General features: G+C 40.0%; 5 protein-coding genes across 5 annotated transcripts in view; 3 read left to right on the top strand and 2 right to left on the bottom strand.

Annotated features, from left to right (window-relative positions):
* The first annotated feature begins 4,022 nt into the window (after positions 1-4,022).
* On the top strand, positions 4,023-5,486 carry LOC134176872 (uncharacterized). The gene is made up of 3 exons (XM_062643546.1): positions 4,023-4,043; positions 4,110-4,244; positions 4,307-5,486. The coding sequence occupies exon 3, from the start codon at positions 4,343-4,345 to the stop codon at positions 5,069-5,071; it is 729 nt and encodes a 242-aa protein (XP_062499530.1). The 5' UTR covers positions 4,023-4,043; positions 4,110-4,244; positions 4,307-4,342; the 3' UTR covers positions 5,072-5,486.
* A 1,294-nt stretch (positions 5,487-6,780) lies between these two features.
* LOC134177389 (mannose-binding protein A-like) lies at positions 6,781-7,830 on the top strand. The gene has a single exon (XM_062644166.1). The coding sequence runs from the start codon at positions 6,789-6,791 to the stop codon at positions 7,320-7,322; it is 534 nt and encodes a 177-aa protein (XP_062500150.1). The 5' UTR covers positions 6,781-6,788; the 3' UTR covers positions 7,323-7,830.
* LOC134177753 (uncharacterized PE-PGRS family protein PE_PGRS36-like) lies at positions 7,351-8,246 on the top strand. Its single transcript, XM_062644528.1, has 2 exons — positions 7,351-7,364; positions 7,439-8,246. The coding sequence occupies exons 1-2, from the start codon at positions 7,351-7,353 to the stop codon at positions 8,244-8,246; spliced, it is 822 nt and encodes a 273-aa protein (XP_062500512.1).
* A 1,036-nt stretch (positions 8,247-9,282) lies between these two features.
* On the bottom strand, positions 9,283-12,403 carry LOC134177751 (uncharacterized). Its single transcript, XM_062644527.1, has 8 exons — positions 12,244-12,403; positions 12,107-12,181; positions 11,465-11,536; positions 11,333-11,407; positions 10,828-10,939; positions 10,562-10,764; positions 10,153-10,500; positions 9,283-9,752 (listed from the first exon to the last, which is right to left on the bottom strand). Exons 1-8 carry the CDS (start codon positions 12,328-12,330, stop codon positions 9,519-9,521), a joined length of 1,206 nt encoding a protein of 401 aa, XP_062500511.1. The 5' UTR covers positions 12,331-12,403; the 3' UTR covers positions 9,283-9,518.
* A 115-nt stretch (positions 12,404-12,518) lies between these two features.
* LOC134177750 (uncharacterized) overlaps positions 12,519-13,350 on the bottom strand; it is a 9,058-nt gene continuing 8,226 nt past the window's right edge. The window contains exon 12 of the mRNA XM_062644526.1: positions 12,519-12,569. Coding sequence (XP_062500510.1) covers positions 12,519-12,569 — 51 coding nt within the window. The remainder of the gene's footprint in view (positions 12,570-13,350) is intronic.

Genomic DNA, 13,350 nt, shown 5'->3' with positions numbered 1-13,350 from the left:
AAATAAAAGTAAATAATATATTTAATTGTCTATACCTAAACTGGAAGTTGCGGAAATCGTCTGTTGGTGTAAGTCAGTAATTTCAAAATTGGTCGCCCTCACCCTTTGGCAGTTTTGGTACGCCCCTGCTAGTAAACTGCAAGGGCAGATGACAAAATTTCGTCATGTTGACTTAATAAAATGTTTACATTATGTCTTCTCTGTATATCCAGATTCTCCAAGGATGTCATGTCACTGGAGGTCATCATCTTGGCAGGGACAAAACGCTAGATCGAGTGACAAAGAAGTACTACTGGCTAGGAATAGTAGCTGATGTGAAACAACTAGTGAGAACAAGCATGCATAATTTTTTCAGAAGGTGCTTCAAAATACTGTCTCTGCACATTTCATTTCTCAGGTTCAACATTGTGATATATGTCAGAGAGTGAAAAGAAAGTTTGATCATCCATCAGAACCGTTACATCCATTACCTGTACCATCTAAGGTCTGGTCGCAAATTGGCGTTGACTTGGTTGGACCATTGCAAGTCACTAGTAGTGGCAATCAGTATATTGTTGTGGCTGTCGATTACTTCAGCAAATGGCCTGAAGCCAAAGCAATTCCATCGAAAGAAGCAATTCACGTTGCTGACTTCCTTAACTCACTCTTTCTACGACATGGATTTCCAGAGGTGTTGATATCCGATCAAGGTCGCGAGTTTTGCAATGCTATCTGCAATGAACTTTTGACAAAGACAGGAGTCAAACACAGAATTACGTCTGCCTACCACCCTCAAACAAACGGACTGACTGAGCGTTTCAATCAGACACTGAAAAATGGAATCTGCCAGATGACAAACTGCACAGATGAAGACTGGGATTCAACAATTGAGGCTATTCTATTTTCCTATCGCACTGCTGTTCATGCTTCGACCAAATTCACACCATTCTTTCTTTTTAATAATCGAGATCCTCGTATGCCTCTAGATGTGCAACTGCATGCACACCACGTCTCAGATTCAACTGCGGAAACCACGATGCATTGCCTGACTGATGAAGAGATGCAACATGATGTAGAACTGCTAGTCAATCTGAAACACCAGTATACAGCAGCTGCTAAACGAAATATTGTCAAAGCCCAGGAACGCCAGAAAGCTTACTATGACAAGCGCCATAATACATATTCTTTATCTCTCGATCTCAATGACCAAGTTCTTTTAAAAAATAGTAAACATGACAGCCGTAAGGGTGGAAAGCTGGACGTGAAGTGGACTGGTCCATACTGGGTGTCAGAACGTCTTCCGAAAGGCTGTTTCAAGCTGAAAAATGGAAATGGTGCTGTTCTGAAGCAAATCTTTCATGCAAGTCGTCTCAAACCGTATTATCCACCGCAGAGCTACGAGCCATGTGGTAGTGGCACTTCAGACGAGTGCAAAGATACCGTATGCAGCGATTTGAACATGATTGTTTTGCATACACATGGCGTAAGTTCTGTTTATTAGATCAATGAAGATGAAAATGCTGCAGAAGCCATTGAATGGCACGCGGATGACTTACCTCTTCTATCCCCTGCGTCTGCATGTGTACGTGTGGATGCTTCAGTTGCATTCCAACCTGATGCGCAACCTTCAAGGACACATCAAAATGAAGGACAGGTAGAGGTCTTCTACAGTGACAGTCAATTAATATAAAAATAATGAATGTCGTTAATATACCATTTTACACCAACTTCATATGCCTAATAGAGCACTATAGCTGTGTTTGGATATTTTCCACCTTCTGTGCCTTGCAGGGGTTATTGGTGATGGATAACAGGACAGAAATAGAGGCCCGTTCATTACCATCTACAACTCAACCATCAGCTTCATCCAGGGAAATCTCAGATGAAACTGACAAGGGAGCTTCTTCCAGGGAAATCTCAGATGAAACTGACAAGGGCACTGTTGGAAGCAGAAGTATCAAATGTGACAGACGTAAATTACGGTTGGAACCTAAGAAAAGTATGGCGCGCGATGTGTGTCATAATTCCGTCGGCTGGGCTGCGCTAACTCGTCGGCTGGGCTGAGATATCATGTTTCCACAACTAATTTACATCGCAGCCCAGCCGACGACACGCGTCAAGTGTGTCATAATTCCGTCGGCTGGGCTGCGATATCATCGACCAGCCGACGAAACGACATCAACCAGCCGACGAAACGACATCAACCAGCCGACGAAACGACTTTTGACACACATGGCGCGCCATGTTATGGTTATGTTATGTGTCAAAAGTCGTTTCGTCGGCTGGTTGATGTCGTTTCGTCGGCTCATTGATGTCGTTTCGTCGGCTGGTTGATGTCGTTTCGTCGGCTCATTGATGTCGATTCGTCGGCTGGTTGATGTCGTTTCGTCGGCTGGTTGATGTCGATTCGTCGGCTGGTTGATGTCGTTTCGTCGGCTCATTGATGTCAGCGGGTGGCCTCAGGGTGCGTGACCATTTCGTCCATTCCATTTTCAACAATTGAATAAATATTGAATTAGAAATTGAAAATAGCCTAGAAGTTGCTTGTAATCTCAATATTCAATTCTATTAAAAATTAAAATTGACTGATTGACAAACTATAATTATCTGCGGATTATAATAGATATTGAAAACATACTTAATATCTAACCAATTTCTATTTCAATGCAATGCAATATTGAAATTGCAAGCACGTTAGTTTAATTTTCAATGTTAAATTCAATAATCAATTTAAATTTAATGTAATTTTAAATTTTATTTTTTTTTAATTTAAATTTTAAAAATTAAATTTTGAATTTTGAATTTGCATGGTCAATTGGTCCATTCCATTTTTAATTTTTGAGACAAATTAAAAATTGAATGTCAAATTAAAAATTGACTGGCGTTGTTTGCTCTTACCTGCGAATTTTCAACTCTTGCTGTGTCCACTGTGGACTCGGGCCCGCCACACGCGGGGAAGTCCCTAAAGGCTGTATAAAGGCTTTCTTATAACAGGCACCCTAGTGGATACAACAAGCTACGACGTGTTAATTAACATGCGTACATCTCTAGACAACAACGTTTACAACAACGTGTAGAGGTGCCTGTACAGGCCTGTAAGAACCTTATCATAACACAAAGTGTTTACCTGTGAATTGTTGATCTGTTGTATCCACTAAGGTTAGTGCCTCTAGGGACTTCCCCGCGTGTGGCGGGCCCGCGTCCACAGTGGACACAGCAAGTGTTGAAAATTCGCAGGTAAAAGCAAACAACGCCAGTCAATTTTTAATTTGACATTCAATTTTTAATTTGTCTCAAAAATTAAAAATGGAATGGACAAATTGGCCATGCAAATTCAAAATTCAAAATTTAATTTTTAAAATTTAAATTTAAAATAAAAATAAAATTTAAAATTAAATTAAATTTAAATTGATTATTGAATTTAACATTGAAAATTAAACTAACGTGCTTGCAATTTCAATATTGCATTGAATTGAAATAGAAAATTGTTTAGAAATTAAGTATGTTTTCAATATTTATTATAATCCGCAGATAATTATAGTTTGTCAATCAGTCAATTTTAATTTTTAATAGAATTGAATATTGAGATTACAAGCAACTTCTAGGCTATTTTCAATTTCTAATTCAATATTTATTCAATTGTTGAAAATGGAATGGACGAAATGGTCACGCACCCTGAGGCCACCCGCTGACATCAATGAGCCGAAGAAACGACATCAACCAGCCGACGAAACGACATCAACCAGCCGACGAATCGACATCAACCAGCAGACGAAACGACATCAATGAGCCGACGAAACGACTTTTGACACATAACATGGCGCGTCATGTGTGTCAAAAGTCGTTTCGTCGGCTGGTTGATGTCGTTTCGTCGGCTGGTCGATGATATCGCAGCCCAGCCGACGGAATTATGACACACTTGACGCGTGTCGTCGGCTGGGCTGCGATGTAAATTAGTTGTGGAAACATGATATCTCAGCCCAGCCGACGAGTTAGCGCAGCCCAGCCGACGGAATTATGACACACATCGCGCGCCATAGAAAAGAGTACGTTTCCAGCTTGCGGTTAGCTCATTGAAAAATATCTTCTATTCTGTAATCCTTCTCTATGATTTGATTTGCCTTATACAGACAAATGAAGATGACAAAGAATGCAGTCAGACAGCGAATGAGGAGGAGAATAGCAGAGAAGAAGATGGAAAACGTAAGCGCAAGCTTGATTATAGGGGCCAAACTCAACCCCAAACAAAACGAAGACGTACTATAGTAAGTATCTCTTTGGGAAACCCTCTGAAAGGTTTAACTTACGTATTCCATGAATTGATTAGGAATCTAAGAAGAACAGTTTCACTATTTCAAGGCGAATGAGAGAAATTCTCATGCAAGGCCGCGAGCTTACGGATGAGCATATTTCTCTTGCTCACAACATACTAAAGAAACAGTTTCCACACATTGATGGCCTACAGTCACCGTTACTTGCACAGACGAATGGTTTTATCCCAGTCCAGCATGAGGGCATCCAGATACATCACGTCCCTGAGCGAAGCCATTGGGTAACTTCTAGTTGCTGTGGCCAACATATATCAGTTTATGACAGCAAAGAGGCCGGTTTTCAACTTAGTACTTCTCTCAGTCACCAGTTAGCCTTGATTTATAGGCTGGCGGTAGAAGATGATAGCGAAGACGATGATGATGGAAATGATCCCATCAACTTGTTTGTTCAAAAGCCCTATGTCCAACAGCAGAGGGGAGGTTCGGATTGCGGACTGTTTGCCATTGCATTTGCTGTGCATCTTGCTTTTGGAGACAATTTATCGACTCTGCAATTCGACCAGGCACTGATGAGACGGCACCTTCTCAAATGCTTTCAGCAGAAAGAAATGATGCCTTTTCCGCAGATGACAAAGACCACGGCTCATCGTCCCAAGAGACTTCGCGGTGTCATGATTGAGCTTTGTCGTTGGTGCTTGATGCCCGAGACATTTGCTGCTACAGTGAAGTGCCAGAAATGCGATGATTGGTGTCATTTGAAATGTGCTAGACCGATATTGCCTACTAGGAGCAAAAAATGGACCTGTGGTAACTGCAAGTAAAAATTCTGCATGCATACACTAGCTGACACTATACACATGTATATAGTTCGTGTTTGCGTTCAACGTGCATTACTGTTTGCATTGTGTGTATGATGAGCCTAGAACTTTGTTTAAACTGTGCTGTACGTATACATACGTATAGTGGGAGGCTGCAGTACAAATGAGAAACCTGGAATGCTGTGTTATGTTCCCTAGAAACGTGGTTAAATATATCATGATTTAGGCCCATTAGTAAATTCCCTGCTGCATGGAGGCATTTTCAATACCGAAACACCGGCCGTTCTGGGTTTTCCTAGAACATTCAGAGTGAGCTGCGTTTCCTAGCTCCGAGACCGATTTCCTAGGAAATCTGTCCCGCCCGATACCGATTTCCTAGAACATGCAGGGCGTGACGGATTTCCTAGCTCCGAGACCAATTTCCTAGGAAATCCGTCTCGGCCGGGACAGATTTCCTGCCGGGACGGATTTCCTACTACACCGGGTATAGCAGAATTAAGCGGAAAGAGACGGGCTCGGCACTGGTAGACGGCAGCTGTCAGTCTATTAGCACGCAGTATCGTCTGCAGGCAAAATAATATTGATGTCACGTGAACTAGAGCATACTTGTTACTTCTATTTCGTCACTGAAAGCAAAATTTGCTTTCTGCATGCTATGTACTACCTATAGCTAGAACAATATTGCATGAGGCATCCGTTTCACTAATAAATGAATGGGTAAACATGTGTGCCAAAGTGGTTACCAAGCTAAGGAACTTGCAGAAATAGATTTAGTTAATACATTAATTAAGGGTTGTAGATTATAACTTTTTTGAATCAGTTATAAAGAATTATAGAAAAACGAGCTATGGCAGAGTTGATAATAATAATTATTAATTATGTAATTTGATGTGTTATAAGTGTCATATATAGATATATTATTTGAAATGCATTGCATTATTTTTAGCACTGAACAAAAATGTGAATTGAGCCGAATACGTTCTTCTTAGATCCAGATTTTAGTTAAATAAATTAAGTTAATTAATTAATACCTCGAGTAAAAACTGTAAAGATCATTTTAATTAATTGCATAAAATCTCTAAAGCAAAATTCAGATCATCATGTCAAATGACTTGGATTATAAATCAAAGACTTCTAGTCTTACGTATAGCTATGCAGAATTCCCCTTTCTCATTGCTTCCCTATAGATAAGAGTTTAATTAACTTAATATAATTCTTTAAAGCATGTCCAAAATGTACCTAAGCCCATGAAGAAATTTCCGAAGTAGACCATCTACATAAATTGATTTGCATAGTTTCGAGACCACGTGACTATGAGGGGTATCTAGATTTGTAAGAACAACGTTTTGTCTCTCCGGTACCCATGTCTAGTAATTCCGGCAAGTGGCACGCCTTATTTTCGCCTAAATGCTAGTAACAAAGAACACCGACAAGAACTCTAGGCATGTTGTGTTTAGTCAGCATTGTTGTCGTGTCATAGCTTCTAGATTCGTTGCTCTGTAGAGTCTCTTTCACCTTTTTCCACAGTTAATTAACCTGTCTAAATTAATGGTAGTTCTACAGTACCAGCTGCTGGCTAAATTTTGTAGTAGCTGCACGCTTGCCTGCTGCAAATTAATTGAGCAGTATAAAATAGTGGGCGGTGCGAAACGTGCTTTGTTGGTATTTTAAGATATTAAGTTCCATAGCATATCTAGTTACAGTATCTTCTGGTGGCGTCATGTCTCGTTTACGCAGTAAACTCGTCTGTGTTGCATTCTTTACATTACAACTGATTGAAAGCGTGTTGTCTAGCCAACAGGCGACTAAAGGAGCCACTGAGACCTGCCAGGCGTGTGGAGGATGTGCCTATGGACGTGACGGTCGCGACGGTAAAGACGGAGCAAGTGGACCACAAGGTCCATCTGGAGCTCCAGGCCTTCCAGGGCCTCCAGGGGAGCCAGGCGGACTAGGAAAGATGGGAAAATCGGGCCCTCAAGGTCCTCCAGGTCGAGCAGAAAGCACTCAGCATGTGGATCGACGTCTAGTGGCAGCATTGTCAAGAATCGAGAGGCTTGAAACCGAAATACAGAAGGGCGATGAGAAGAAAACGTTTGGGTCTGGTAAGGATGGTGCTCTGAATATCAAGAGAGATAATACACACATTGTAGAGTGTTTTTATGTCACTCTGTCAACAATCAGAGCAGGAAGTCGAGTCGTCAGCGTCAGCAGTTGTTCATTGTTGTCTCCAGGAAATGAAATAATGTTTCATTAAACGCAGCATCCAGTCCATCCTGGAGTCTATGAATTCTCTTACGTTTTGTCTTGTGCATTGAACACTCTGAAACTGCGCAATCCCTTGAAAAACTTGTATGAATCAGCTGTTTATAGTGGCTCAAACCCAAAAGTTGTACAGTTTTCTGTTGTATCTCATTTCACTAACGTAACAGTAGCTGGTAGTCTCAAAGCTATTGCCTGGGATGGTCGTTGTGGTGGGATTGTGGTTTTCCGGTCAAATGGAAGTGTTTCTGTTGATGAGACAGGCACCATTTCTGTAAGAGGAAAGGGTTCTAGAGACTCTCCTCGATTTGTATCCAATAGAGACTATGTCCCTGGTTATGTGAGTGAATCAAGTAAAGTTGGTTACGCTGCAGTTCGGCAGTCAGCAGCTATTGGATCTGGAGGAGGAAGTGGAAATGGTCAAGGAGGTGGTTATGGGGGAGCTCATCGCACTGTTGGTTCTGCTCCACAACGAGGAGGATGTGACCTTGCAGCAGCAGGAGCTCCAACAATAACGGGTGACAATGATTATTCATTGGTAGAATTTGGTGGCTCTGGTGGAGCAGCAGGATCGCATAACAACTATGGCCGTGATGGAAGCAAAGGTGGAGGTAGTGGAGGAATAATTTTTATATTTTCTCAAAGTAGAGTTATTGTGGAAGGACAAATAGATGCCCGTGGAATGTCTGGAGAAGACGGTTACCCTGCTAATGATGTGTCGCAGCCAATGGGAGGTGGTGATGGTGGAGCTGGGGGAGCAGTCATGATAGTCACAACAACGTCTAATCACAAAAGTAACATTCTTGTAAGTGGCGGTGCAGGAGGTGATTCAGCTATACACAGTGGTTGCAATCCAGGAGGCAGAGGTGGCTCAGGTGGATTGGGATGGATTAGAGTAGCTGACCCTTTTACTACATGACATTATGGCTGTGCACCAATAGTTTGAACTCTGAAAGTGTTGCGTAATTACATGCAAGTGCATACCTACCAGGTTTTAGGGTTAGGTATAGGGTTGCTGTATGCTGTATCCTAGATACTAGATGCTGTTGAGTGTCACATATTATACTTTCTAATTGCTCTACAATTCGTTATACAAGTTAGTTCACTGTCGTATGAGCAATTAGATGCAATTTCGGGAAATCGGTTTCTTCATCAAGTAAATATTAATCTATGCTCTTGTGGTTTTACAGTTGACAGTCTAAATTATTTGTTTGCAAATGTATTTATAAATATATAAATATTTATCTATTTATTCTTAGTTTGTGTTTACTAACGTATTTTATTATATTGGCTACCACTAAAGTATTACAATCTAATTTCTAATCACGCTCCATTAGCTTAGCAAATCACTTTGTCTAGAACAAATTGCATGGAGACACCCCGTTAGTCTATAGCTATTTGATGTCTTGATAGCAAGCATGCAGTCTTGAAACAGGGTGTATACACACGTACATAATAGTTCTAACTTCAAAGCTGGCTGATTCTGTGTGTATCATGGTATCGTTTACTTCTAAATTCCGTCTCTAGCTATATCAAGCAAGTATAGCGCATGTACTTTTCTATTCCGTGTTTACACGCGTACGTACTGTACGTACTACTGTAACCTGAATCGGGTTTTGCATAACTCTACCGTTTGTAAATGTGATGAATGTCTAGCAGTGCCGCTGTTTGGTGTACAGTACAGTACCTCTAGCATGATACCCATGCACAACCGAAGTTTAATTGTAGTGACACCATAATTATATTGTGACGCTTCAATGACTGCAGGACTGCAGGCAAACGCCAGCACGCCAGACGTAGGCACATGCAGGGCCACATTTGCGAATGCGAACTCCAAAGTAATCGTCATATGGGGTATGGCAGAATTTGAAGTGGGAGGAGACAGACTCGGCACGGCTGGTATCAATCTATTAGCACGCAGTATCGTCTGCAGGCAAATAACATTGACGTAACGTGAACTAGAGCATACTTGTTACTTTTATTTCGTCACTGAAAGCAAAATTTGCTTTCTGCATGCTACGCACTACCTCTAGCTAGAACAATATTGCATGAGGCATCCATTTCACTAATAAATGAATGGGTAAACAACGTGCCAGTCTACATCATCTAGAGCAAACGTACGAAATGTGAAATGTACGCTATTGTTGCTAGCAGCTAGTCGCTAGACAGCGGTTCACACACTGTATTTATCTCAACGTGCCATGACGTAGCCAATTGCTTTAGTGTTTGCAAAGCCATTGTCTGGAGTGCAGCACGCGTAGTTTCCAGCACTAATTTCCGCCGACCCATGCGTGTACGATGTTCCAAAACCAACGAAAGAGTCTGGAGACTCACATTCGTTTTGTTCGTTAGCAACAAATCCTAGACGTACTCGTGAGGTTCTTGGTCCATAATATGAGTGGTCACTTATAATGTTGAATCCTTCCTAAAATCAATAATCGAATATCAATTCTTGTAGATACTAGTAGTACCTTTTCTGTGATTTTTGGTTATATAATTTTTATACTATCTACACGTTGAGCTATAAACATGTTATATATTGATACGTCTTATGTTTGTTGCCTGCTTATTAATATTAAAGATATTTTAAATTTTGTAGACACTATTTAAAATATCTTTAATATTATATATACATATATAAAAAATGTATCAAAATCTTCTTACTTGCAGATACTGACGCTAAAATTTGCAAGCGGAAAATCGGTACAGCAAACACTAGTGAATTTTTAGTTTACATGCATGATATCAGGTACATGATAGTGTGATAATTATCTAAGCCTCCGTTTTTGCTTAACGATTGCCATGCGTGTTCGACTGTCGCTCACCTTGTTGCAATGATTCTGAAGAGATGATGTTGGCAATAAACTTCTCCACTTACTCTCACCAATACTCGTGCTTCTGTACTGTCCATCAGCAATAAGACTGTAGAGAGATGATGCGGTATAGCTGAAGGTGATCCATCTGGTCGTTCCATCTACTTTCATTCCCAGACGAAGTTCAGTAAATGGTAGTGTCCAATACGAAGCCAATTTCGTTTCTTTGTCATCCAAATCCAAGTTATTTGGTTGAAATGTTTTCTTGTTCAACCACAAGTCGCTGTGGTAATCAAACGTTTGCTTATTTCCATCTATCTTCATGATCAAAGTCCAACCTTCGCTTGCATCACAGAATACCTGTTTTTGTAAGCACAGTAAATAAAAATTCTATATGAGCGTGTACTTGAACTATGCCAACCTGGAATGGTGGATCGTTAAAAGATGGTCTAATCCAATATTGTCCATTGTGATGAGATGAGCTATACATGTCGTCAAGTTCTATCTGCTTACAGGATGATGCGGGCAGCAAAAACGAGCTACCAGGTGTCAACACTAGAGTCAACCAGTGGCTGGTGTTACAATACTCGACTTCCTTCACTTGTTCGTTATATTTCATCATCCCTAGTTAGGCAAATTCTCTTAACAACTATCATCGTTTTAGAGCATGCAACCACCGTGTCGCACCTTTTGTGCTATTGGAACATGTATCGATGCAACAAGATGCACCTACTTTGTCAATTGCTTTCTTAATATCTGCTAAATCGTCTCCAAAGTGATCAACCGTTGCCGTCAAGCTCTAAAATAACGAATAACGTCATTAACGAATCACTGTCTTAGTATGACGTCTGAAGTCTGCTTTCGTGCTTTGTTGGAGCTCAGCGACGTTTTCTTGTAATTCTAGGAAAATATTCTACAAACGTATGAAAGGATAGACTATTAATAGAGAGAGAATTAACTATAGAAACGCTATCATGCATGAATGAACCTGCAAGTAAACAAATTGTCTGTTTTGTGTTTATAGGTCAGTTTTTACGTCTTCCACTTGCTGACCTAAGATCTGTTACCAATATACAATGATCAAATAGTAAGTTTCGAATATCTTACAGCCAGCAGACGGAATTGTATTTATATTATATTTAGAGGAAGATATCGTAGCCAAGGGTGTATGATACAAACATATTCAACTCACTTTCAAAGTGTCATTTTGTAGAGAATTATCTCGTTGAAGTTGTGCCGCGTTCTCTTTCAATTCCAATGAATTATTCTAAAATTCGTAAAAAGATGCGAGACAATTGACTAGAAGATGCTATGATTGACTGACCTGCAAGACATTGGATTGTTCAAGTTGTTTCCGTAGTTGGGTTTTTACAAGTTCCAGTTCGTGTCGCAAATTCTGTTGTAATATTGGTGAGTACATTCACGAGCTCGCGCGCGAACACGTACACACACACACACACACACACATACACACACACACACACACACACACACACAAACACACACACACACACACACACACACACACACACACACACACATGCACACACACATACAAACAAACAAACAAACAAACACACAGAGACACACACAAAAAACAAACACACACACACACACACACACACACACACAAATACACACAAACACGCACACACACATACACACTCAAACTGACACACACAAACAGACAGACAAACAGACAGACAGACAGACAGACAGACAGACACACACACACACACACACACACACACACACACACACACATGCACACACACATACACACACACACACACACACACACACACACACACACACACACACACAAACACACACACATGTGCACACACGCACACACACACACACAAACACACACACATGTGCACACACGCAAACAAACAAACAAGCAAACAAACAAACAAAACTAGCAAACAAACACAGACAGAATATTTGTATCATGAATGCTAACAATTGAGCTTTGGTTAAGAAGCACGTTGTTTGTTTGGAGGCCATCGCAGATCTCTCGCAATTCCGAGTTTTCTCTCTACATAGTTCAATTTGATCATCTTAGCCTCATAATAATTCCTAGGCTGCATAGTTGTAAACCTCCAACTTGATTCTTTCCTTTCTTTCACTCTCCATTTCATTTTTCAAACCAGTGACTGTCGACTCTACTTTCTGCCAAAAAATCATGTCATCCTACTCATGTTTCATGTAGTGATTAATCTAGCCTATCTAAAATTGTTACTCTTTGAAACGACGCGAATGTCTCGCCACCACTAGCACTCTTGCCAAAAACTGCTTCCATGGCGGCCAGTGTTCCAAGCGATCTCGAAAGCGTAAGAGCCCGGATTAGCAGACCTGGCACGATTTGCGACGCACTAATTTTTGACTCGTTTTGGAGTCAGTGATTCCAACGTGACTCCCTTATCCTGCGTGATTGCATTAAACTTAGTAGTTATGTGTTACACAATAACCAAATCAAATATCAAATTGTATGCACATATATGGTCTGTGACCCTTCCGGCCATTTCAATTTTCAATTTTTAAATTCCAATTTTTATTTTTCAATTTTTGTCAAAGGTTTTCAAGTATTTTGCTAAAAAAATTAATTCGGCAAGCAAAATTTATTATTCATTTTTGATATTAATTTTTCATTTCTTATTTTTTGTTGTTCTATTTTCAAGTTTCTATCTTTGATTATATTTGGTTGAGTTGAAATGAAATGAAATGAAGTTGGAATGAAAAACGACTCCCTACTGCGTAGAGTTATGACTAGGGTGCGCGTTCCAGCAGACTCCCTGCTGCGTTATTCTCACAAGGCTGTTTCATTTTTCTTGCTTGCTGTCTTCAATTTTCGTTCTTGCTGCGTTCAATTTTCATTCCTGCTGCGTTCATTTTTCGTTCTTTCTGCGTTCAATTCTTTTGACATTTAACTCAACCAAATATAATCAAAGATAGAAACTTGAAAATAGAACAACAAAAAATAAAAATTAAAAAATAAAAACAAAAATTTGCTTGCCGAATTAATTTTTTCAGCAAAATAATTGAAAACCTTTAACAAAAAATTAAAAAATGAAAAATGAAAAATTGAAATTAAAATTTGTAAATTAAGAAATTGAAATGGCCAGAAGGGTTACGGATCATATATCTATATAACTGTTCAATCTGTTTTGGCCAACAAATAGAACAATACAAATAGCAGACACATGC

Source organism: Corticium candelabrum, chromosome 3 (assembly GCF_963422355.1).
Source record: "Corticium candelabrum chromosome 3, ooCorCand1.1, whole genome shotgun sequence".
In the NCBI taxonomy this organism is placed as follows: Eukaryota; Metazoa; Porifera; class Homoscleromorpha; order Homosclerophorida; family Plakinidae; genus Corticium; species Corticium candelabrum.
Note: the sequence above shows the minus strand (reverse complement) of the source record. Positions and strands in the feature narration are given on the sequence as shown.

What these genes read in the sequence shown, in the direction of transcription:
- LOC134176872 (XM_062643546.1), top strand. Translation starts at nt 4,343, where the DNA reads ATGAGAGAAATTCTCATGCAAGGCCGCGAGCTTACGGATGAGCATATT.
- LOC134177389 (XM_062644166.1), top strand. Translation starts at nt 6,789, where the DNA reads ATGTCTCGTTTACGCAGTAAACTCGTCTGTGTTGCATTCTTTACATTA.
- LOC134177751 (XM_062644527.1), bottom strand. Translation starts at nt 12,330, where the DNA reads ATGATTTTTTGGCAGAAAGTAGAGTCGACAGTCACTGGTTTGAAAAAT. An exon ending in TACAAAATGACACTTTGAAA is followed by an intron (nt 10,940 to 11,332) that starts GTGAGTTGAATA and finishes TCGTTATTTTAG; the next exon opens with AGCTTGACGGCAACGGTTGA. An exon ending in ATGTTCCAATAGCACAAAAG is followed by an intron (nt 10,765 to 10,827) that starts GTGCGACACGGT and finishes TTGCCTAACTAG; the next exon opens with GGATGATGAAATATAACGAA.